Source organism: Euleptes europaea, chromosome 3 (assembly GCF_029931775.1).
Source record: "Euleptes europaea isolate rEulEur1 chromosome 3, rEulEur1.hap1, whole genome shotgun sequence".
NCBI classification, from domain to species: domain Eukaryota; kingdom Metazoa; phylum Chordata; class Lepidosauria; order Squamata; family Sphaerodactylidae; genus Euleptes; species Euleptes europaea.
The window spans coordinates 94,074,896-94,101,470 of NC_079314.1; the positions used below are offsets into that span (position 1 = coordinate 94,074,896).

At 45.0% G+C, this 26,575-nt stretch overlaps 1 protein-coding gene across 1 annotated transcript; it reads right to left on the bottom strand.

The window, feature by feature from the left end:
- Window positions 1–741: 741 nt before the first annotated feature.
- MCM5 (minichromosome maintenance complex component 5) lies at window positions 742–26,455 on the bottom strand. Its single transcript, XM_056847250.1, has 16 exons — window positions 26,281–26,455; window positions 24,166–24,292; window positions 23,934–24,062; window positions 23,169–23,341; window positions 22,137–22,292; window positions 21,353–21,519; window positions 16,785–16,956; window positions 14,717–14,828; window positions 12,677–12,820; window positions 11,124–11,189; window positions 10,535–10,711; window positions 9,807–9,919; window positions 7,384–7,512; window positions 5,725–5,867; window positions 2,335–2,462; window positions 742–881 (listed from the first exon to the last, which is right to left on the bottom strand). The coding sequence occupies exons 1-16, from the start codon at window positions 26,445–26,447 to the stop codon at window positions 780–782; spliced, it is 2,205 nt and encodes a 734-aa protein (XP_056703228.1). The 5' UTR covers window positions 26,448–26,455; the 3' UTR covers window positions 742–779.
- Between the last annotated feature and the right edge of the window lie 120 nt (window positions 26,456–26,575).

Here is a 26,575-nt window from a genome sequence, read left to right on the forward strand (position 1 = left end):
AGTCCACAACTAGGAACACTAAAACAAAAGCAAATACGGACTTCAGTATCCCGCAAGCATTAGCACATGTGATCTCCTGGTGCCGCCACTAGAAAGACACACGCCAATTACTTTGCTGATTACCAGCTAATTACTTATTGACAGGTTGTTGCCTTATGCAAGAGTCAGGTTGCCAGCAGGCTTTGGAGTTCACACCTCCCAAGGGAAGGATCTTTGTAGAAAACAAACTCTTTTACTTTTGAGGCTAGATCGGTGACCTCAATGTATGCCTCCTGGAACCAGGCTTTAGCTGACTACGCCTCACAGCTGATCTTCCAGACTGCGTAAAGGGGAAGGACCGAGCAGAGGCACAAGCCGAAGATGGGTCAATTTTTCCTCAGCCCGTGCAGCCACCCACTCTTCCCTACCTCACCCATGGTGCAACAACAGCCTCCTGTTACAAGCAGATATTTTGTTTTTTGAGTTTTAATGCAACTAAAAGCCTTTTAATATTCTAGCAAAACATCAAGGCAACACTTTAATGGGAAAGTTGAAGGAAGCAAACATACAAACAAAACGAAACAAGCACTCTCTCCCTGGCCTCGATTGACTCTCCACATCAGGAAGAGTTTTTGCATGGAGGGGGGAAATAGGTGATACCAGTTCTTCTCCCTCTTCACTCTGCAAGACTTCACTGCAGGAAATTGGGGGTGGGAAGCAGGTGGCCCAAGAGGACTCCCTGCACTTTGGGGCCCGCTGTGGGGAATGGCACTTCCAGAGTCACAGGAGAAGCCAGAGTCTCACTTGATGCGGAAAAGGACCTTGCGTTGCATGCGGTGCTGGATCTCGCCACGGCGCATCATGAGCTGCAGCACCTTGTAGACGGCATGCTCGGGGTATTTCTGGGAGAAAAGCAAGAGGCAGGGGAGATTCCGTGAAGCCCATTATGTGAAAAAGCAACAGCTCAACAACAAAGGGCAGGAATTGTAAGCTTGACAACTGCTGGGTCTAGTTTACAGCGCAGAGTGCAAAGTCTTGTTTAAACACTACAGAGTAGTAGTCCTTCAGTGTTATCCCTCTGAAGATGCCTGCCACAGCTGCTAGCGAAACGTCAGGAAAGAAAATACCAAGACCACGGTCACACAGCCCGGATAACCTACAAGAACCGACTACACTACAGAGTAGCTTTGCCTGCTAGGGCCACACTAGACATGATGCTGGGGATCCAAGAACAGATGACCAGATGTGTATTTAAAGCTGCAAAAAGCAGCCGCTGGGGAGTGGGGGTGTCTAAATCTCCTTTCTACCCTGGTACCATTTCCCCAACTGGAAATTTCATCTCCATGAATGCTTTAAGCCAGCAGTCTGTTCACACAGTGGCCAACCAGGTACCTCTAGAAAGCCCACAAGCAAGGCAACTGCAGCAGCATTATCCTGCCTGTGTTCCAAAGCACCTAATATAACAGGCATGCTCTTCTGATCCTGGAGAGAATAGGTATGCATCATGACTAGTATCCATTTTGACTAGTAGCCATGAACAGCCCTCTCCTCCATGAACACGTCCACTCCCCTCTTAAAGCCCTCCAAGTTGGCAGCCATCACCACATCCTGGGGCAGGGAGTTCCACAATTTATGTGTTATGTGAATAAATACTTCCTTTATCCGTTTTGATTCCCTCGCCCTCCAGCAGATGACCCCACGTTCTAGTATGAGAGAGGGAGAAAAGCTTCTCCCTGTCCATTCTCTCCATACTATGCATACTTTTATAGACCTCTTTCATGTCTCCCCTAACTTGTCTCTGACTAACCAGGGTCAGAAGAACGGTGAAGGTATGCAAAGAGCCTTCCAGACAGGAAGAGGCTCATCCATGGCATCTTGGCTTACATGACCATTTGTGGATGACACTTAGGTTACCCTGACCTCCAACAGTCAACAAACAGACAGAGCATCCCAAAGGGTGCTCAGAACTGTTGTGGCAAAAGCTGAAACCCTGCGCACTTCTAACTGCAAAAACATGTGCTGAAATGAATTCACTAGAAAAATCCCTTTAAAAAAATGAAAGCAAAAAAAAAAAAGGCTTTCGATCATTTCTACGTCATCTTTTCCTTTTGAGCAAAAGTAAACCAGAAACTTAGCTGAGCACTAAAAGCTGTTCTGACAGTGGAAGGTCTGGACGAACTTTACGCACAAAACCAAATGAATGTGGATGTCAGGGGCTCAGTGAATCTTCCCTTTCTCTAGCCTGCTTGGGATTGAACCCCTGACAAACGGCCACACGTGGCCAGTGAGCTGCATCTGGCTTGCTGAGTCATGAGTTTTGCAAGAGCTGTTCCAGGCTCCCCCCACCCAACTTACCTGTTTGACAAAATCCTGGATGATGCTGTGCTCAGACACCTGGGAGCCAATGGCAAAGCGGCGCTTGAGCTGTTTCTCAATGCGGGACAGCATCTCCTGGTCCTCTTGGGTAGTGAAGCCTTCCACTCCTAGAGGGGAGATGCTGCACTTTAGAGGCGCTCCTCTCCTTTCTGGGCTCCACCGCACCTCCCAGCTCACAAAGGACGTTTTGCGTGTTCCCAAGCAGTTCTGGCTTTCATTGGAACCTGCACTTGCAAACTACTGTCTCCAAAGGGACAGCTGCTGTTTCTCTAGGCTTGTGCATAGAGATAAACCCGAACCGAAAATAAACCTGAAATTTGCCATTTTGGTAAATTTCCATTTCAGGTTTACCGAATGCACAGATCTGGAGAGAAAGCTAAAGCCGAATAGGCAATTCTGGAAAAAGCTGAATAATTATTCTGCATTTTCGGGTCCTGAGGGGGGGGCACCTTTCGAGGTAGAGCTCCCAAATTCACAGCATAGCTTGACAGGATCCTTGCTCAAACCCCAAAGTTTGGTAAAGATTGGGCCAGGGGGTCCGATTTTATGTGGTCTGGAATGGATCACCCCCCCATAGAGAAACATTGCACACTTTGCAATATTTCTCTATTGAGGAGGGGGGGCGACCCTTTCCAAACCCCATAAAATCGGACCCTCTGACCCAATCTTCACCAAAATTTGGGGTTCATGTAAGGAGAGTCCCTTCAAACTACACTGTGAATTTGGTGGTTCTACTTCAAAAAATGACCCACCCCGGGCCACTTTTCTTCGGGAAACCCCAAAATAAGATGAATGCCCATATTTACTGGTATGGATATTCAGCTTATTTCAGGTTTCCTGAAAAAAAAATCGGGCCCAATAAACCCAAACCTGAAATTTACCAATATTTTTTTTTGCACAACCCTATGTTTTTCTGAATGTGGAAACACCCCATCATTTATCCTGCCCATTGCTTGAGTAGTCACCCTTCATTGTTAATTTACCCTGGTTAAATTCCTAAGCCGACTGGCCTTCCCACTGAGGCCTGCCTACTGCACACCTAACCCTTCTAGGTGCCCAGCTAAAAACACGTTTTTAACCCAGGCTTTTAAATTACGGGGGCTGCTCTTTCAAAGATCTTGTTTTTACAGCCTGCTTTTAGCCTGAGGAGCGTTTTCATAATTATTCTAGGCAGCTAAATGCTTTATGCTGCTTTTATGTTATGGCTGGATTTTTTTTAATGGATGTGCATTTCTTAATGCCTTTTATGTGTTAAGACGCTATTGTGTGTTATTTTGTAATATGCTTCGAGCAAGTTCTCTAGAGAGGCAGGATAGAAATTCTCCAAACGAATAAGTGAGCAAGCTACAATCGTCAGGAAAAAAAAAACTGCCAGGCCATTCCTGGATGAAAACAAACTGCTAACTTCCCTGATATGAGAATCAGCCCCATGTGAACGGCCCCCTTTGAGGAAGGGCCGTGGCTCGGTGGTTGAGCACTGGTTGGCATGCAGAAGGTCCCAAGTAGTAGCACCAGGTAGTAGATGTTGTAAGAGACCTCTTCTTGAAACCCTGGAGAGATGCCGCCAGTCTGAGTAGACAGTACTGACTTTGATGGACCCATGGTGTGATTCAGTATAAGGCAGCTTCATGTGTTCATGTGGTACACCCAAGTTCAATATTGCTACTCTGACTGGCAGCAGCTCTCCAGGGTCTCTGGTGGAAAAAGAGCCACCCCAGCAGTTGCCATCTGACAGCCAGCAATGGTTAAGAGAGCCAGCAATAGTTAGAATATCAGACAAGAACTAAGGAAACCTGGGTTCACATCTCCACTCAACCATGAAGCTTGTTGGATGAGCTTGGGGCAACTATCTCCTGGCCGAATCTACCTTTGGGTGGACAAAATGGAGAATGGGAGAACCAAACACACTGCCTGGATCTCCTTAGTAACAGGGAAGGATAAAAATAGGAATGCGATCCTTAAAATTGGGGTAATTAAGGATTGAACCCAGGACCTTCTGCATGTGAATCATGGGATTGCCCAGTGAGCCGCAACCTCATAGAATAGAATCATAGAGTTGGAAGGGACAACCAGGTTCATGTAGTCCAATTCCCTGCACAATGCAGGAAATTCACAACTATCTCCCACCCCCACATGCCCAGTGACCCCTACGCCATGCCCATATGGCCAAGATGCTCTCCCTCTCATGATCTGCCTAAGGTAATAGAATCAACATTGCTGACAGATGGCCACCTAACCTCTGCTTTAAAACCTCCAGGGAAGGAGAGCTCACCACCTCCTGAGGAAGCCTGTTCCACTGAGGAACAGCTCTAACTGTTAGAAAGTTCTTTCTAATGTCTAGATGGAAACACTTCTGATTTAATTTCAACCTGTTGGTTCTGGTCCGACCTTCTGGGGCAACAGAAAACAACTTAGCACCTCTCCGGAAAGGGGGAAGCTAGCAAGTGCAAGCTCTCTCTCATTATGTATTTTCTCTAAATGAGCCAGATTTTGCTCAGTAATGGGCATTTGTATCATTTTTTAGAGTGTGCAATGCACTGCACATATACCATCTCAATATCTGTCTTTGCAGCAGCCCTCTAAGGGAAGCCAGTAGGATTATTACTACATTGCACAGGGGGTGGATGCAAGACAGTGGTTTGCCTAAGGCATGCTTACACAAGAGGCAAGATTTGGACCTTGGAACTAGTTTGCTCAGGTCCAAGTCATAGGTATTCAGCTTAGCATTCATACAAAAGAAACCTACCATCGTCACACTACAAGAACAGCTGAAATCTCAAAAAAGCTTGCCATCTCTTCCTTGGAGAGTGGCATGTTTATCCATTCAGTATCACTCCCTTTGGTGCAAAGAGAAAAATAACAGGAGAAATATAACTGAGGAAGTATTAACATGAAACAAGCTTACACCCGGGAATTTGTCTCAACACTACCTGTTGGAACACTACCTGTTGAACCACCAATTTGCTCCAATAGGACTATATCATTTGTTAACTCTTAATTTACACTATTAGACCTGTTAATTACGACTTGTTGGAACACTACCTGCTGAGTCAACAATTGGAATTGACATTGAATTGAATCACCTGTTGAATATATACCTGTAAGACTTCCTTTTACTGTTATAAATTGTGGATATAACATACAATATCCACTTATATAAGTCTGTATATTAGTTGTGTTGAAATAATTTTTGATGTATATCTTATGGTGAGTCATAACCTACTTTTGTTGAAATTTTAAAAGATTTTATGTTTATAATCTATTAATGTTGCAATATTCCATTTTAGGAGGCACTATTTGACTACAGTGTATCTAATTGACAAATTTAGTGCCTTCATTCCCCCTGGGTTTTTGGGGGGGCTTTTTCACCTGAAAGGTTGCCTGACATGGCAGCATCCAGCGTCGACACCTGGAAAAGACGCAAGGCCTCCTCCACATCTGCTTCCGTGGCAAAAGGCTTAAGTTTCATCTTGCTGAGGGACTCCGCAATTCGCACAATGGCCTCCAGCTGCCTGCGTGACATAAATCAAGGAACCCTTAAACCAAAACTTCAGCAGATAAGAGGAACAAGACTGGCTCCCAGGGCAATGCTAAAACCACGAGTAAGCAGACCCACAGGAAGGGCAAATGCCATACCAAGGGAAGGACACGATAGCAACTGGACAATCTGGAGGACAGGAGACTGACCGGCTTGCAAGGAGACCTGCTGGAGCATAACGGCGGCCACCTTGGCTAGAACACAGGATCAGACTCCGTGGCTTCACCTGCTTTAGGCCCAGCCCAGCAAAGAGCCGTCCTCAACCCCCTTGAAGCCAAGGAGGTAGTTTGTCAGAGCACCCTTCTTCCTGGGCAGAGAATGAGCCAGCGCAAGAACCAAGAAGAGTTGTTTCTGTCCAGACTCAGGTCTAGGTCTCACTGAGGTGGCAACCCATTTCTGGCCTGGCGCAGTATGCCAGAGAGAGCTCCCCTGGCCACGCAGAAGAAAATCTTAAGAAAACTAACATTACAATTGTACTCAGAGTTAACTCCAGTCTACGCCCACTTATATCAATGGTCTTAGAGTAGCTCCGCACAGGATTGCATGGGAGAGTGTCAGGGAGAAGGGCTCTCACCTAGTCTCCCCCTCCCCCAAGCTAGATTGAGGCATAAAGTGCCCAAGGAAGAATCTCTCAGGATCTTGTTAAAGGATCACAAAGCTCCGACACTGGTCAATTTCACTCCAGCACAAACACACACGTGCAACAGAAAGAAGGCTTACATGAAAAGGGACTTTGTACCAGACCCCCTTTTCACATCCCAGTGCTGTTGCTGATCAGTTCTGATTCAAGGACAGAAATTAATACTTGTTTGAAGTGGAGGAGTCATTGTATTCCCTCATTGCACTTACCTTAGTGTCATACTTCTAATTCCAGCGCTGTTGTTGATCGGCTACAATTCTCAAAGACTGAAATCACTCCTCTTGATGGGGAGTTACTGTAATTCTTTATTGTGTTTGTTTTTGTGTCATACTCTTGATAACTGAATATAGTGTACACATGAATTATATTTATATGAATAGTAACAGTGCATGATTATAATAGTTCTGTTGGCCACCGTGCTGTTTTTCTTTATGCATACACTTCCACATGCGGCAAGCTTTCTTGTCTGCAGGAGCATTTAATCGAGCGAGCCTCCCCCTTGCAGCCTGAAGTGGTACAGCCCGGACACGGGTCTGCACACAGCCAACGCCTCACAAAGCAAAGCCCCCTTCCCCTCCCTGGTACACAGTGCTGTGGAGGATCTTTCTCCTCGCTGAGCCAGGTCAAATGCAATCTGCTAGTCAAGCGCCGTTCAGGGGACTTCCACCTTCCCGATGGATCAGAGCTCCCAGTGCTTCCACAACTGTTCTGAAGCAAAGCCACTGTCGTGATGAACCTGCAAGCTGGCTGAGACTCACTTAAAGGAGCCGGTCATAGCCCCAGGTCTCCTAATAACCATTCCGCGGCATTGTCCTTGTTCTGAACCCAAAACCACATACTGGCCCCTCACCTGACGGTTATAGGAATGTTGGACCGATGGTCACTTTCCCTTTCGTGCTGGCGGGCACCGCTGCGCATCAAGATGTAGCGGTTCTTTAGCTTCTCTGCAGCCTCAGCAGAAAGACGGGGACCACATTTCCTAGAGGAGGCATCGGAGAGTTCAGTAAGTCGGATACCAGAGGCTTCTCCACTCCATAGAACTTGTAAAATATGGGAAAACTGCAGGATCCTTATGAGCCATGGGGTGGGGGTGGGGGGAATCAGCCTCATGCTTTCAGGCCAATTGTCTGCAGCATCACTGGCAAGGAAGATGTCATCACAAAATCGAGCTCCACGCTACCCAGTTCGGCTAACTGGCAAAGCCACCTCCCACAAACATGGCTTTTATGCAAGTTAATGGGCTACCTTCAGGGAATTTCAGGTGACTGGGCTGTGCTTTGCTGGGTAGGATTGTGAAAAAGCAATACTTCGAAGTGTGAATGGTGGAGTCATTTGGTGAAACAAGGGTAGAAGTGAGCCAAGGGGTCAGTGTAAAGATTTATTCTGTGGCTCATCCCACTTGACTCACAGCTACAGAAAGGCAATGCTGAAGTCCCACCTGTCTCACTGGAGTCCGCTCCATGAACTCAACCACATTGGGTCTGGCCCATAAAAACTTACACCACGGTACCACTGCTAATTTTTTAAGGTGCCACAATAGACTAACGCACAGTAAAGGGGTGGGGGGAAGGCTGAGAGAAGCATTCACAATGTCAGTCTAGTAATCAACTAAAGGGTGGTGAGAAGAAGCCTGGCCCGGCGAGCTCTGCTCCCGAAAGAACCAAAGGCCAGAGACAGTCCCCATCATTTATTGTTTTGTCTTTTAAAGTGTAAACTGCCTTGGGTGCCTTGACCGAAAGATGGCGTATAAATGCATTACACTGGTAAAATTTCAGCAGAATCTGCCATAATTCCTAACCGTAGATACAATCAGCTAACAAAGTCTCACAGAGAATTCAGTTACTTCTGTCATGTCAACAACAAAAAAAGTACAATATGCAGTCTGCTCTGGTGTTGCTCTGAGGGAGGCCAAAGAGCCAAGTGAAACAGACACTTCACAAGCTGAGAAAGTTGCAAACATAACTTCAACTTTCCTCAAAGAGATCCAAGCTCTTGCAGATGGTGAGACAAGGATCTTCGATACCGTGCAGCTAAGTGTCTTGGATGCCGCGTCCACATCCTCTTCCACACAATTCTAAAGGCCCAACGCTCTAATGCAACACTGTTGTTTCCATCCGCTGTGAAAAGCGATCTCTGTCCTAGAAGTGTAACCTTATTAGCATCAGCAAGAAGAGAGAGATCGGTTTCCACAGCAGATGGAAAACACCACTGTTCTCCTTTATCATTTCTTTTCTAGTTGTTACCAGCATGAAAGCTACCCCCCATTTGTTTCTTGATAGAATTCGGCAATTGAACATTGTCTCAAGAAGAAGAGTTGGTTTTTATACCTCACTTTTCTCTAACTTTAAGGAGTCTCAAAGCACCTTACAATCACCTTCCCTTCCCCTCCCCACAAATAGACACCTTCTGAGTAGGTGAGACTGAGAGAGTTCTGAGAGAACTGTGACTGGCCCAAGGTCAGACTTCATGTGGAGTTGGGAATTGAACCTCGTTCTCCAGATTAGAGCCCACAGCTCTTAACTGCTACACCACAAAGCAGTACCACACAAGTGCCATTGCAACTCCCAACCTGACAATTATTAGGAAGCCCTAAATAGACATGGCACTCAATTGTGTTCCTCTTTCCCCTGATGTCATTCATTTTAAACCAAAAGTGGTCTTGGGGAATTGTGAACTTTGAGCAGAAGGACTGAGGTTGAGGGATGCCTTCCCTCAGTCATTTGTCTACCTCAAACCTCCCCCAACCTGCCCGCACAGAACTTTTTCTTCTGCAGGAAGGAGAGACAGCGGGAGTATCTTTTTCTTTGCCCACAGTACAGCAATTCGGAGAGGGGGGATTTTGAGTGGAAACCGGCCAGAAAAAAAAGAGGCTCTGAAGCAAAGCATCTGCTTGGCATGCAGAAGGTCCTGGTTCAATCCCTGGTACCTCCAGTTAAAAAAACAAACAAACTGATCAGGTAATAGGTGACATGAAATACTTCTGCTTAAGACCCTGCAGAGCTGCTGCCAGCCAGAGAAGGCAATATTCCCCTTGATAGACCAGAGGTCTGATGCAGTGTACAGCAGCCTTGTTTGTTCAAGAATGTTACAGCAGTACCCCAACTGTTGTTGCTCAAAATCTCAGCCTCTTGAGACTAGTTTTGGTGTAATCTGAAGGCAGGAGAAAGGTTGATGCAACTGCATACTGCATCAAGCTTGGTTTTCAGTCTATGTAGCAACTTGCTGCTTGAATTCCGAGACATTTCCCACACCACCATCACCCAACAGACTCACGCTCGGCAGTAGGCAATCAGCTTCTTCAGCTTGTTCAACTCAATCTCTCCCTCCACAGCTTGGGTCTGGGTCAAGGCATTCACGTGCAGTGACATCACATGCTTAGCCAGAGTCTGGGGGTGTCACAGAGCAAGAGGGTAAAAATATGTACATATAGATAGTAAGCCCACTTTCTCTTTTAAACTTTCGAGAGAACCTGGGGTGTCTCAGAGTGCTAATTTTAAATGATTCGCATGAGTCTCCTTCTTGTGCTCAATACCTACTATTTAACGTTTAAGCAGTGATTTTTATATGCAAGGTGCTTTTGCAATCTTTAAAATCATGAGATCTTTAAAACCAGCCTGTGCAGGAGGCTTGTAATATTCCCCAGACAACTCATCCAAGGCTGCCCAGATCCAAGTGCAACTACCTAACCAGTGGATCATGCAGACTAACGGCTCTGAATCTCACACTCCAAGGAAGCAACACTGTTTATGAGACCTGTTAAATCAGAAAACACGCGCTCTTAAAGGCCAGCGGACTTATTCTTCCCCATACTGTAGCGAACAGATGGAAAGCAGAACCATGCTGAAGACAGACAAAACCACCCAAGTTTCTCACCCAGCTGGAGGCAGGGCAGACTCTTTCCTCTGCCATTATTATTATACGTCAACTTGTCCTGCGGGAGATGGTGCGGCACTCCCCGATGCCTCCCTTCCATACCGAGCTGCACAGCCCAGCCCACCTACCATGTCTCTCTCCTCGTTGTGCTCATCCTTGACAATGAAGATCATGTCAAAGCGGGACAGGATTGTTGGCATGAAGTCGATGTTCTCATCCCCTTTTGTTTCATCCCAGCGTCCGAAGACAGAGTTGGCAGCTGCCAACACGGAGCAGCGAGAGTTTAGGGTGGTTGTGATGCCAGCCTGCATAAGCACGAGGATGAGAAGATGCTCGTGTCAGGAGAAGGTTAAGTGTTATGGGACAGCAAGATAGGCAGGTTAGTGACTTGACACATGAAGCCTTCTCTGAACCCTTGTTGTATGGAGAATGGGCCTACCGAATAAGATGCTCATGTGGAAGCCTACCATGTCTCTCTACATGCCAGGAAGAGCCATTTGGGCATGTGGAAGTTCCAGTCTAAGGAGTCTTCCTCCAACTTAACATGCTCCAGCCTAAGGTAGGGTACTTGCCAGTGACTCCATCCTTACAAAGCATTGAAAGCTAGCAGACAAGAAGTTGTCGACCCAAGCCAGAAACCAGCGAGTTTGCCCTACGCACTGAAGATACTCACACAAGGAAGCAGTAAGCCCAACTCAACAGGCTCCAAGAGCTCACCTTGGCTATGGAGATGGTCTGCTGCTCCATTGCTTCATGGATAGCTACTCTATCATCCTCTCGCATCTTTTAAAAGAGAAAGAAAGAAGGAATTCAACCATGAGAGCGCCAGGTTTCACATGGGGGGAATGGGAATGAAAGTAGAGAAGAATACCAAACAATATAATGTCGAAGGCTTTCACGGTCAGAGTTTATTGGTTCTTGTAGGTTATCCGGGCTGTGTAACCGTGGTCTTGGAATTTTCTTTCCTGACGTTTCGCCAGCAACTGTGGCAGGCATCTTCAGAGTAGTAACACTGAAGGACAGTGTCTCTCACGAGACACATAGCAGTGTCTCTCGAGAGACACTGTCCTTCAGTGTTACTACTCTGAAGATGCCTGCCACAGTTGCTGGCGAAACGTCAGGAAAGAAAATTCCAAGACCACGGTTACACAGCCCGGATAACCTACAAGAACCAATACCAAACAATGTTTGTTGTTGCCTGTTTTCTCAAAAACAGGAAACTGGTATTGGATGATGACCCCCTACTAACCCCCCCACAAACCCTGCAGCCAGCCAGTGACAAAAACAGCCCCCCCACACACACCATTCTCCCACATCTAGAACTTGTGAGACTGACGTTCCATAGCAGAAAGCTTAGCCGTCTCAACAGAATGCCGTTGTCAGCAGTGAGACTGATGCTTCAGTCTGAATCTGAAGTTCATCACTGTTGACTAGGAAGGAGAGAGTTCTGGCAGGGAGGGGCCAAATGGACCTAGGCAGGCTAATGGAGGAGGACTGGTCATTTCACCTCCCCCCACTCCCATGCAGCCAGGCTGCTGATGGAAACAGTCTGGGAGGGGAAGAGCCAAAGAAGTTGTGTGCTGTGCTCACAAACATGTTTAGTATTACAGTTGTCAAGGTGGCATTCAGAACAAAATGCAACTAATCTTGATAACATGGTTTTCACCCCATGGATACTTACACTTAACTATCTTTCTTCTCTAACCACTTCATGAACAGATGAAGCTGCCATATAATAAATTAGATCATTGGTCTATCAAGATCACTGTTGACTGGAGGAGCTCCCCAGGGTCTTAGGAAGAGCCCACTACGTGATCCTTTTAGCCAAGAATGCCAAGGATTGAACCTGGGACCTTCTGCATACAATGCAAATGCTCTGTACAGTTTAGATACACTGAACAGCTCACAAAGTCAACCATTGCCTGTTAAAGCACTTGCCCCATAACTAACTGGTTTGTCTAAGATACTCCAATGCTCGTTTCTTTACACCTGATATTAATACACTGCCCTTTCCCCGAGCTGATTAAGTTTAAAAATGACTAATTCTCTACTGTTTATGCAGATAAATATAAATATATTTTCCTTTCTTTTAGTCTTAGTAGGACAGTGTTCAGAGCTGAATTGGCTGTATGAGCAGTATCATTAAAGCAATACACTGCCCTTCTCCTACTAAGATAATTTTATGCTATCCTCAGGCAAATGGGGAAGGCGACCTCCACCTTTGCTCCTCTGCAACACTGGCTGCCCATAGCAATTCACGCTGCCCGTACCTTGTCAAACTCATCAATGCAAACCACACCCCCGTCGGCCAAGACCATAGCTCCGCCTTCCATGAAGAAGCTGCGTGAAGACGGGTCTCTGATCACGGAGGCTGTCAGACCAGCTGCGCTGCTGCCTTTCCCAGAGGTGTACACCTGAGAGATGGAAGAAGGGGAAAAGCAGGTCACGCATTGCAGACAAGCCAAGGAAAGCATACTGACAGAGCAACTCACACTTGGCCTGCTTGGCAGCCGCAGGAGATCTCTAAAGCTCTGCATAACGTGCCTTTGTCAACTGAAACTACAGACAGCAAAACCCAAGAGGAGGAGACAGCAACATTCAGTTTGCATCTTGATGGGGGTCACTCTATGTCACAGGCAAAGCCCAGTAAGGAAGAAAAGATGGGAAGTAACCAAGTGCATGAAGGAAGCTCTTGCCTGAACTGGTCTTAGGAGTGGTCCAACACAAGTCTAGATGACAGCTCGACAGGTTTCTGTTCTATTGGTAGAGTTGCCTGGGACTTCACGGATTGTAACCTGTACACATTCTGAGCCATTCACAGGACCAGCCCACCCAAGAAGACAACTTCAGTCATGAGAGAATGCCCCTATTTGTAGGAAGCAAGGCAAGCAGGTTTAACACTTGCCCTATGGCAATGAAAGAGTCAATCCAGAGATACTGAATTCAAAACAAAGGACATGTATGGGGAGGGCAAATATTAACAGGAAGGAAGGATGACTACTGCTGGTACTTGTGGCAATAAAAATAATCCAGCAAGCTGGGGAAGAACCATGGATTTCCAACTCAAAAACTCTTACTTCATTTGCTCCTTATTTGTCCTTATTGTACAGCAGAATCCCTATAGAACTGAACTGTCTGAAAATAATCAGCTGGTCACTTTTGTTTCTAGCAAGGACACTTGTGATAGGGTGGGCGCAGCTACAGAAGCTCCCGGCACACCGTATTCCTTAAGAAAAAAATTACTGCCCGAGATGCCATCATGAGAGTTACAAAAGTTGTTCAGCCTTTGGAGAAAAACCCTGCTAGCCCAAATCCACCTTCTGGTTTGATTCCATGCTCAGACCACCCTCTACATTGACAACGTTGTGTGCATTTGAAACATAATGTACCAAGACTCTTGAAGGACACAAACTGGTGTGAAAATTACTTGAGCTCCCATCACTTATACAAACTAAACTCCGCTCATGTAAAACAGGCTTTTAAATACTACTCAGCCTAGGTGAGTGACTAACAACTTCCAGACAGCCTGCAAGTTACACTGAATTGGTAGTTGTGTCTTCTTTCAGACTACCAACCACCATAAATAAGTCTGGGCAGGTGTGCCATTAATTCTGGGAACCTTAATTGCAAGGCCAACATAAAGCCTGGCAGAAACTCTTAACAAGGTCTTGCAAGCTCCCTGTCTTCATCTACTCATTACTCTTGACCTCTATGCACCTACTGCTTAGGAGAAACTAGCATATGCTAACGGCTGTTTTGCCTTCTCGCTGATGCCCAGGCAGAGTTCTAATTTCATTATCATCATCTCAGGAAGTCCATTTCCTAAAGGCCACAAATGATACAAGATTACCTACCAAGCTCTCTTGAAGGACTCTTTTATTAACAACAAAGGGAAGCCTGTGTCTTTCAAACTCTGGTTCTGAGCTTCCTGGGTTCTCCTGGAAACAGGGACCTGTCTCCTTCCAAGCCACTCAGCAACCTTTGGGGTCTTCCTCCAATTTAAATGGCACAAACAGGAAGAGGACAACTCAGGCTGGAGGAAGGTTTCAAGCTTGGCTGGGCGGAACAATAGGGTACAGGACAGGATGCTGGACTAGATGGCCTTGGAGTCTGATGCAACTCGGGAGTTCTTGTGAGTGCGAGAGATGAGAAATGTAACAGAAGGGACTGGGGTGCCGATGGTTAAATGCATCACATTCATGTTGTAAATTCTTATAATAAGACGACCCAAACAAACACACAGAAGTCTGACCCCTTTATTTTAAAAAACTCCTGGGTAGTAGTAGCCACCTGTCTTTGTAGACACTTACTCCGATGGGTGAGCATCTTTCCACAAACTTCAGGAGCTGAGACTTAGCTGTGCCAGGATCTCCCAGCATGAGCAGGTTAATGTCTCCTCGGCGGGTCAATCCATCGGGAAGTCTGGAGAGCAAGTCGGAGGAAGGGAAGAAGGTGAGTTGTTCATCTTGAAAGCCATGCCTTTCAAAAGGGCACCGAAATGTCTTGGAGAGAGCTGGGTGTCAGGGCTAGTAGCCTGGAACTGTGAGGATGGGAGTCCTATTTCTCCCTCTATTAACATCTCATTTGCAAACACCAGCGGGTAAGACACTGGGGGTTACCACACTTGTATTCCCAGCGATGTATTAAGAGTTTGAAAACGTTATAAAAAATACTGTTCGCACTTTGTTTGGCCCCTTTAGCTGTGAAGACGTCTTCCAACCGTGGTATCCAAAAACCCTTTTAAAGTGATGTTTTTTATAACATTTTCAAACTCTTAATACATCTCTGGGAATACAAAGTGCGGTAACCCCCAATGTATTATTTGGCAGTAGCATTTCTTTCTAGATGCACTTTTATGCTCACCAGATTAAATGTTCTGCCGACAGCAGAACTGAGAGGACATTTGATAAAATTCCATTCTCAGATCACTTCTGTGTTTGTGTATCAGGGCAATAGAGACAATAGATCACCTTTTTCTATTCTGTGATCAACGGATTGCACCCAGGGCTTTCTGGATTGCTCCTATTTTATCTAGATATCGGCTTCCTGTTGAGCCATGGGTGATATCACAATTGCTAGCAGACTCTGACCCAGAAATAACTAGATGTGTTGCAAAATATCTGGCCATAGCAGTTTCTTTAAAGTTACATTAAAATGATTTTATTGCTGATTATATACGAATTGGATGGGTCTATGTATTTATTTTCTTATGTGCTAACTGGAGGTATTATCTATTTCATTGTTTATATTTGTAATGCTTTAGGTCCTTTAAGATTTTATCATGCTTTAATGTTATTTTTATCTTTTATGTATTCTTCCTGATCAAGATCTTTGGTCATATGAGCTTAATAATAAAGAAAAGGAGCATGCCTTTCAATGGACAGTTTGCCAAAAGCAGCCTCCAAAAGTTTCAGATCACCGGGAAGCAGGGAGGCAGCAGTGCTGGATCAGTGCTCATTCCCCTTCTACGTCAGTGAGGAAGAGGCAGGAGCAGAGCAGCAGCGTTTGCAGCGCCATCCTATACCGAGTTCCTCTGGTCCAAGTGCACTGAAATCAATGGGCTTGGACTGGAATAATGCTGCATAAGATTACCCCGATAGCTAATTTAGCAGATTAATCTAAAAAGCGTATTTAAGAAACCTCCAATCGAATGGGCAGCAAGGGGAGGGGCTGTGGCTCAGTGGTAGAGCATCTGCTTGGCATGCACAAGGTCCCAGGTTCAATCCCCGGCATCTCCAGTTAAAGGGACTAGGCAAGTAGGTGATGTGAAAGACCTCTGCCTGAGACCCTGGAAAGCCGCTGCCGGTCTGAGTAGGCAATACTGAATTTGATGGACCAAAGGTCTGTTTCAGTATAAGGCAGTTTCATGTGTGTTCATGTGTTCAATCCATGAGTGGCAGGTGCCCTCTCTGAAGAGGCATTCTGAAGAGGCATTCTCTTCCTTCTCAGCAGAGGACAGAATGCCTCTTCTGCAATCACACATGCTATGAAACAAAACAATGCCGGTTTTTCCTTCAGGACGATTTAGTTGTATGCAAATTTAACCCATCAAACAGTTAATAATAACCAGACGATCAATCAACTAAGTTAAAAAAAAAATTACAGGATTAAACATGACTAATAGCCATTTCCTTTCAGTACACTCCCTGGTAATCACAACACACACCGAAGGCAAAAAGGAACATGACAGCATGACTTGAAGGGGAGTTACACCCTTTGGAGTTCACAGAAATACATGGGTGTAAATCTGGACGTAAGTATAAACAGTGCTGCACTGTAAATTAACCACCTAGGCAGGCTGCTCTCCTGCGAGATAAAGGAAGAGAGGCATTTCACTTCACTTCCGCCCATTCACTCCTCACTCGGTGCCTATCATACCTCTTTCGGGAGCCTCCAAAGAGCATGCACGCAATCGCTTTCTTGATATCGCTACTGCCATAAATAGATGGAGCGATGCTCTTGGAGATCATCTCATAAATGTTGGGCATGGAAGCAAGACCCCGCAATTCCTCTTCTTCCTGCGGCGTCACGGAGCCAGTGGCGCTGCGGCCTAAAGATGGAAGAGAGTCCAAAAGCGTGAATCGTTAGGACTGCTGTCACAACTGGGGGGAGGGGTACGACTTTCTAAGCATTTCCAGCTTTGGCTGTAATCTCACATCAGCCTGCATTATGTATCTTTTCCCACCCCTTACCTTGTTAATATACCTGCAGCTTCCAGTTGTATGTTCTTACCGCGTTACACCACACGTTATGCTTTACATTGTCTCATACCTATGCTGAGTGAACTGATTAATCTATGGATTGCATCATGTTTTGAACCAGTCTTTCTTCGTAACTTCCCCCCTTCTGTTGTGTATATAAACTGGCCTGATGAATCTACACTCCAGTGCATCTGATGAAGTGAGTTCTGGAATACGCTTCGGCTGGAATAAATGTTTTTAGTCATTTTAATACCCCACTAGACTCCTGTATTGTTTCGCTGCTGCTACCCATCTTGGATAGTGCATATTGTCAACTGTTAGCCTTTTTTGAACATTTAGATACTTTACACTCACTTTAAGCTCAAGAGAGGCTGCGTTCCAAAGCTAAGAGCTCAAACGCTAGGCTTTAAATATTTCAAAAGCTGCAATGTGAATGATACGACTGCTCTTGTTCACAATACCAAGGTGTTTTTTTTTTAATTGCTCAGGACTGTGGTTATCTTTTTAAAAGATTCTGTGCCTTGTGCTATGTTCAAAGGAAGCTGTATTGACATATTTGCACTGTAGCTCAGAACAGGAGCAGAGAACTCCCAAATTCAAGCTGTCTCCCCCACAGCCGCTTAGCGAAAGCACCCATATTCAACAGGAACCCCTCAGTTAAAGCCGGACTCGCCAGTTAAGTACAAGCAGTTGTAAAGATGCCCATAATAAACAGGTATTATACATTTTACTAAGAGGAAATAAGAACCCAACTGGTAGGTTTTGAAAAATCAGCACTAGCCAGTGAAAAGAATATACTTGCTAAGATTTATAATTATCCATTGGAGGTTGATAACAAATGGCAGAAAAAAAAATTGCAAAGCTCTGGACAAAAGATCTGAAAGCCCCTGTAAATCTAGAGGTTTGGGCATTTGTGTTAAGAGGTGGTTTAGCATTCTTGTAAACATCACTGCCAAAGGACATTAATTAGAAATGCTGTACCAATGGCAACCGTCACCCTCTAAATTGGCAAAAATTTATCAAGGGGCTAAAGGGAAGTGTTCTATACATTTATGGTGGGAATGCAGCAGAGCGGTAGAACACTGGAATATGATTGCTACGGTGATCTCTCAAGGTATAAGGAAAGAGTTACCATTCCCCAAGGTCTTCTTCCTTCCATGAATTTGTGCTTAATGAGTAACATCGGCAAGGTTAACCATTACCCAAATTTGGAATAAAATTATTACCTTGAAGAAGGAGGAGTGGCTGGAGAAGCTAACAGAGTTTATTCATATAAGTAAACTGAGTACAGTCTGAAAAGTTTGAAAAATTAAATTTTTTTTTGTCTAGAATGTGCAGTTTATTCGCGCTTGTATATTTTGATGTTGATGTAATTAGTAATTTGTGTTTTAGACCCTTGGTGGGGTTTTTTTGTTTGTTTTAATAAAGTAGTTTTCTTTTTAAAACAACCACGGGTATTATACATTTTATGCCCCATGAAACAAACAGCTGGGTAGCCTGGAAAGCTGACTTGGGAGATAAATGCCTGCTAGAAGCGGGTAATAACTCTTCAACTTCCTAGAATGGTTCTCTGAATAAAGCCAACAAAGCTTGTTAACAATATCTCTGCCTTTACGCTTATCTGAATTTCTGGAAGTCTGGATTCGCATTGGCACCTGGGCTCTCTCTTTCTCTCTCTTTTTTTTGCTGTCAAGTCACATCTGACCTCTGGTGATCCTGGTGATCCCTGGTGGGGTTCTTCAAGGCAAGAGATGTTCAGAGGTAGTCTGCCATTGCCTGCCTCTGCGTCACGACCCTGCGTCACAACCCTTGAAGATCTCCCATCCAAATAGTTGCCAGGGTCGACGCTGCTTAGCTTCTGAGATCTGACAAGATCGGGCTATCCTGTGTTCAGGACTGTAGGCAAATGAGCATTTTCCCGACAACTTCTCTTGTTCTTAAGTTGCAAGGGGCCTGCTAGATCAGACCGGAAGCGCATCATCCTGTCTCCTACATTGGCCCACCAGATGCTCTGCAAAAGGCCAGGGGAGCAGGGATGGTTCAGCGCAGGCAACTATATGAGACCAGGATTTTGGTCTGAAAGCATGGCCCATTAGGCCTCATAAGGATAGAAATGTGTTAAAAAGATGATGTCACTTCATAGACTGGAACACCTGTGACAGTATCAAGCTCAAGGCTTACTTGCTATGTTGTATAGTCATTTATTACATTATACTCATTTATTACAGCTGTCACGGATAAAGGTCACAGCTGCAGGTGTGCTTATCTGATTAAACAAAACATACTGCTTGACAAGAAATGATAGACACTGTCATATCTACTAACTACTGCAGATGGCAGTCAAGTGCATAGTATTGTTTATAATGCTGATTGAAACTACTGACTGACCAAGATACTGTTTATTTATAGAATGCTTTAGCTAAGGGATTCTAGAACCTATTCCAGCACATCTACAAGATAAAGGCTCTGAGAAGGTATAAATAGAGACCTTTCTCTGACTACAGGTTAGAGAGGTTCCTGATGGTCTAAACCTATTGATCCATGGACTGCCTCCATCTACCAAAGACGTAAAACCTTGGCAGCCTAATTCTTGCGTGAATTAGGAACCCGATTCTTGTGTGAATTAGGAACAATTTATTCATTTATTCTTGTCTCTATTTCTGGAGAACTCTTACAAAGAGAGGTATCATCCCACACAGTCGGTCTCTCTGAAGACTGATTGTCTGGAATAACTATCTGTACAATGCTTCATCCTGAATATGTGATGAAGGCCCTTATACTCTAAGGAATATGGTGACATTGAGAGCCCATTTGTTCTAGCAAGACTAATGTCTTCTCATAAGATCTATCTTATGTATAGACTTCCTAGTTCTGACAGACAAGATGTAAATGCAGCTTCTCTAAGAAGCCCACTACCAGAGCATATTCCAGGGGTTTCTCTACACAAGGAGGAAGCACTGAATATACTCTGCAGTCAGTTCGAAGACTGAGGTCTCACACAGAACTGTCTGACATACACATGCATACATAAACATGCATTACAGCCAACAATGGCTAACACATAGAATTACTCCAATTGGAATACATATAATTGGAATACATGGATGGAGATCCATGGAGCCTTAAGCTCTTAAATTGAACTATACTCAGAGTATCTCTCTAAGATTGGCACTGCCAGAGAGATTACAAATAAGAGTTTATACTCTACACATAATGTTAAGTTTTACACATAGCTTCAAATACTGATTAATTACAGTATAGCTCTTAGCTATACAGCAATGCATACTCAAAGATGGCTTTCACATAGCCTTTTCTAATCTGAACATGGGCTTCAGACCCATAAACCTCAAATATATAGAGACTCTATGGTCTCATGCTTTCAGTCACAAACAGACTGCTGGAAGAGCTATAGTATCAGCTCTAACATGAAACTATGGAACCAAAGAGATCTCTCCTATCAACTACTAAAAGCATTGAAATAACAGAATAATACTTAGAATAGTTAGATTTCCTTCAGGTATTCTCTAAGTGAACTTATAGAATCCTTACAGAAACTCTGCAATGACATGACTGGGTAAAGTATGTCTTATATTTAAATAATTTGAATTCGAATACTTATTCAATGCACCAACTTTACAAGATTTCTGTAAATTGTATTATTTCCTGAATGAAATATATACTTTGGAAATTCTCATATAAAGTCATAGAGATTGTTGATATTGCTAATATTGCTTGCATTGTTCCTATTGAACTAACTAATATAGTTTTTATTTCTGTAACCATTTACATGCATATACTTTGTGAAATAAAGTATATGCATTTTTATAAAATATATGTATTTTTATTCATATATTCTTTTCATATTTTTACTGGAACAATTCAATAGAAAGTCTATCTCGCAAGAGGTGGAAAGTGTTGATCCCTGCTTAGTGGGTAACGGGCTGAATAGATACAGATCCCTTTTTAGGAAGGGGTCAATTCTAGGAGCTGGGTTACCTTAACGGCACGGACCGCGACAGGTAGAGCACATACTTTGTATGCAGAAGACCTCAGGTGGGAAACTTTGGGTAAGACCTAACCTGCCCCTCTGCGTGAGACACTGGAGAGCCACTGCCAGTCAGAGCAGACAACGTTGTACTGGATAAATATGTAGCTTTGCACACCATAGCAGGAAATAGATGTTACAATGAACAAGGCATGACAATCACAGAAACGAGGGCCAAATCTTCCCGGGAGCAGTTCTACCTGTGCCTTCGGTGTCTACTTGGATGCCCACCACACGGATGTAGGAGCTTCGGATGCCCACTCCAACATTGTCCCGGCCTTTGTTCTTCGACAGGCTAGCTTTCCTGATGGAGTAGATGCCCATGATGGTGACCCTGTTCCCGGGTACGACCTTATCACATAAATACCTGGAAGAGGAATTGTGTTAAAAGTTAGGAAGGAAAGCAGAAAAGACTAATGATGTTACAAGTTCCCTTTCGTGTCCTCCCAAACTAAAGACTCAAAGATGTTAAGCCTCAAGTTCTGCAGAAGTGGGGCAGAAGACGGAAAACAGGGACAGAATGCGAGAGGGGATTGCAGCAATCTTGACTGCGCTGCTTATGGGCAGGGGGATACTTCCCGCTAGCAGGGAACTGGGCTACAAGACAGTGGTCTGACTCCTTCCCAATTCATGAAGCAGCTTTAGGCTGAAGTGTGTTAAATGACAACCAACACTATTCCAAAATCAACAGGACAATCCAGTTCCCCTGAGTTTCAAGCTAGCTTCTTGCTTCTTCACATGTCCCCAGTATCAAATGACTCACTGGCTCACAGAACGAGTGTAAGGAGCCACAAGAGATCAGTAAAGCAACTATTGGAAGAAGAGCTGCCCAAGATCAGATGGCTTTTATGCTCCAACTGAGTTTCCACAGCCACACAGGAAATGATGCCTGTACCAATCCTAGGGGACTTGACCAGGGTACCACTATCACACTCTAAAAGACAAGAAACACAATGGAAAAAAGGACACTTAGAGAGGTCCCACCTATCACAGTAGAGCTGCATGTGCCGGGGCATCTCCCCATGAGGGACAGCGTCTGGTGACTCCTGGAGTTTCAGTGTCTGGAAGTCCACACACTTGCATTTGTCAGGAACGATGAAGTACGGGTCCAAGGGGCACTTGGTTAGGGCAGGCTGCTCCCTAAAGGAGGAAAGAAGGATGCGGGTGAGACAGTAGTGGGTAACAACAACACCTTATCTAAACACAATCATTCCTTCAATGATCCCTCCTTTCTAACCAACATCGCAATTGCTGTTTTTATGTTTTCTACGTATTTTAACTCTGTTCTTTAATCATTTTAATGATGTGTGTTTGGGGGGGGGTTGATTTGAATGCTTTAAAAATATTGTTTTATCATGTATGTTTTAAATTGTTAGCCACCTTAGTGGCAGAAAGGTGGGATACAAATTTTATAAATATTAACATAATAAGGCAAAGGCATGACTGAAAAGGAGACCACAGCTGCCCTGCACACAGAGGATGCTGGAAGACAGCGGGATCCAAGCAGAGGTCTCTTCTAGATCTGCTTTTCCCACGTCATCTGAGGGTGTACAGATGGGGATCTCTAAACAGGTTAGCAGATTGCAGTTCCTTCAGCCAATCCCCTCAGCTCCCCTTTTGATTAGATACTATTTGTTGCAGTGTTTGCTGTTTTTAACTTTTGGGCAGCCTAAGTACGCCAGAGACATTATAAATGCAGATTATTTCAATTAACTCCATGGAAAGGCACTAAGGGGAACTTTGACTTTGCATGTTCCAGATTTAGGGGTCAGGGTAGCAGTAACTTTGTGGTGTTGGGACTTCTGTAGAGCTCACCAACAAGCCTAGTTAGAAGACATTATTCTGCCATATTTTTGAAGGGACTGTCATGCCATCATTTTATATAGCCTAGGATATTCTAAATGTATGCAGTCTGCAGGTTAATATAAAGAAAAGAAGGTGAACAAGATGAGATGAACGAGCAACAGGCCATTAGAAGGCAAAGAAAAGAAAGGCACCCAGAGTGTCTTCTCTTACGTGCTGCACTTCCGCGGAAGGGCGTATCCCTCCAGCCCGGGGCGCAGGGCGATGTTAGGGATGGTGTTGCGGCAGGTGCGGCACTGGATGGTAATCCTAGTTGCTTTGGCCTTCACGGGTGTTGCCGCAATAATGATCCCAGGGATCTTCACCAGGTGCGACATCTGTTCAGACTGCAAAAGAACAGCAGGGAATCACAGCTGCGATGGGACTGCAAAAAGAAACCCTCCCACACCAAGCAGCTAGACCCATAAGCAAGAGGCTCAGCAAACCCAACGTTATTTTTCTTAACACTGAGTTCCCAATTCCTAAGAGGAAGGAGAAAAAGAAATGAAAACACCCATTTCCTGTTAGAACGATACATAAGAAAGGAGAGCCAGCGTGGCATAGTGGTTACGAGCGGTGGACTCTAATCTAGAGAACCGGGTTTGATTCCCCCACCTCCACATGAGCAGCAGATTCTGATATGATTTCGCTCTTGACATTTTATAGCAAGGCCAATACAGTCATCAAATGAGATACTAACCCACCTCCTACCAAAACAACAAGCCTCAACACCAAACAACCCATATAGTACAACCAGGACCACTTCACTGTGGGAAAAAGACGGGCAGGGGGAATCATACTTTGCAGGACTATAGCTGTTCGTCCGCTGTTTACAGATGCTATTAATCATCAAGCAGGCCTCATTTGTCCCCCAATATTCTCTCCACATGCTTTATTACAGCTTCTCCTCTCTCATTCCCCAAAGTGGATCCAGCTCACCTTGAGGCTACGGATGTTGGATGGATGGGCATCCGATTTCAACATGACTTGGATGTCCTGAAGCGTCTCGTCTCCTTCTGGTCGCGGACGTGTAACTTCATCAGCGATCTCTTTTGCCGCTTCTTCTAGCTAGGGAGGGAAGAACACAGCTTAAAGAAGGAAAACACATCGTTGACACCCAAGCTGAACCAAGTGCGGCTCGTGATACCCCTCGCCCCCAGCCCACACGTACCAGCTGCAGGTTTTCTGCCGGCTGCTTATACAAGTGGTCGGCCAGGTCTTCATCGAAACTTGCCAGGTCCTCCATCTCCACCTCAATCCAGTACTCACTCAGGTTGTAATGCCGTTTGAGCTCATCTCTGGAACACAGTGAGAAACGGGGGACCAATGAGGAGGTAGAGGAATAAAGGAAAGAGGCTGACACCTAAGGCATCGCAGTTTAAATACTGCAATATTTTATGCTTTGCTTTCCTTTTACTGCACCGTCTTCTGCCTTTATGACCCACTTGCTGTATTATGGCATGGTCATGCCTAGCCTGATCTCGTCAGATCTCAGAAGCTAAGCAGGGTCAGCCCTGGTTAGTATTTGGATGGGAGACCACCAAGGAATACCAGGGTTGCTGTGCAGAGGAAGGCACTGGCAAACCACCTCTGTTAGTCTCTTGCCATGAAAACCCCCCAAAAGGGTCCGCCATAAGTCGGCTGCGACTTGACGGCACTTTACACACACAAACATGCCTAAGTCAGTTCTTTGTTTGTTGCGGTTGTATGAGATTTCTCAAAGGCTGAAAGGCTATTTAGAATCAGCAAAAGTTTGGGGGGGGTGTATAGCGGAAAGACAGCGATGGGCTGCTTGATGTCTCATGTGGGCTACTGCAATGTATCCTGCAAGGGGCTGTCTGGGAAAAAGTATTCAGATGCTTCTGATAGTAAAAATATATCCACCCCTTAAGCAGTGCCAGCTGCAGGTAGCTTGGTGCCATAATTCTTAAACTGGTCTACCAGCTTCTAGTTGGCTTCTGCATCCAGTCCCTACTGCTCTTTCTTTACCATCCTAAGTACTCTGAGTCGAGGGTTAGGGATTGCCTTCCCTTGTACACTCCTTTCTGTGTGTTTGAGGTTATCTGATGGTAGTTCTGCTTTGAGTTTCCTGCCCTACAGAAGTAAAGTCTGATAAGTTCAAGGAACTGTGCCTTCCTTGCCCACAGCATCCTCCTCCCAATAAACACTAGCTGGAACCAGAGTGGGGAGAAAGCTCCAGACAAGGCTGGGGAGACCAGGTGCTCAATACCCCCTTCTTCTGTGCCTGAGGCCCTGAAAGAAGTTTTGCCTGGGGGGAAGAGGCTATGACACACTTGTTCCATGTCATGTGCAATTTTTGGTGCTGTTTATACTAGAGTTTGTTTAAAGTGATTTTTATTGTACACTCACTTGGGCCTCTCTTGCAGGAGAAAGGTGGGGTAAAAATTTTTGATTGTTGAGTGTTTTATTCTAAACTGCTCCGAGACTGTGCAGGAGAGGATGCAACATAAAAATGTAAAAAATAAATAAAACAAAAATAGGCAAATAAAATCAAAAGTTCTTTGCATTGTTTTCTAGTTCTGTAATCCTAGCTCTACTACATGGCTCACTGGATGTCTCATTCTGTCTGAATTCCATTTTAAATTTTGTAATCCACCTTGAGTCTTACCCTTTTATGCAGGGACGTTTCTCCCTGATCACCCCCACCGACTGCTTTGGGGCTTCCTTTTGATTATGCATGCCTTATCCGCTTGTCAGAGTGCACTTCGCTCTCCCTTGCGTTTTGCCCATGTTTTCCAGATGCTGTTTTAGCCAGCATCTGGAAAATATGGGCAAAACATGCGGGGAGAACGAGGCAACCTCTGATGAGCAGATAAGGCATGCATAATCAAAAGGAAGCCCTGAAGCAGTTGGTGGAGGTGACTGTGAGGCAACGTCCCTGCCTTAGTGAGAAAGGTGGGCTACAACCAACGTAAATAAAATACATGCAACACACAGGCGGGCCTGTGGCTCAGAGATAAAGCATATGCTTGGCATACAGAATGTTCCAGATTCAATTCCATCTAGCATCTCCCAAAACAGGCACCAGGAAAGACCCTGAAAAGCTGCTGCCAGACGGAGAAGTCAGTACTGATATACAATGGACCGGTCATCTGTCTCAGTGTAAGGCAACTAAGTACATGCCTGCTGGCACCAAGCTGACTAACAGATGTTCACTGACACCCAAGGACTCCAATTAGTAACAAACAAAGTTATACAGTATGCCAAAACTGCTTATGACAGAAAAGCGGCAGAAAATGCCAAGGGTGGCCATGTCAACGGGCACCTGTATTTGAAGGTGAAGCCAGTCCGGTCCGTTCCCACTCGGAACTGTCTTAGGAACTCTTTGAAACGTTTCTGCAGCTGGGACTTTCGGATGTGCCCTTCATCCGCTGCAGGCTCTCCACCAAAGCTGTCGCTGTAGAAGATGCCAGGGTCGTCAAAGCCAGACATGGTGACTCACTCTGTAGAAAGAGAAGTCTGGAGTAGCAAAGCAGGCACAGACCAAGTATATTTAGTCACCAAGACTTAAGATGAGCCACCCTTCAGTATAATCCAGGATCACAGAACGTACAACTGAA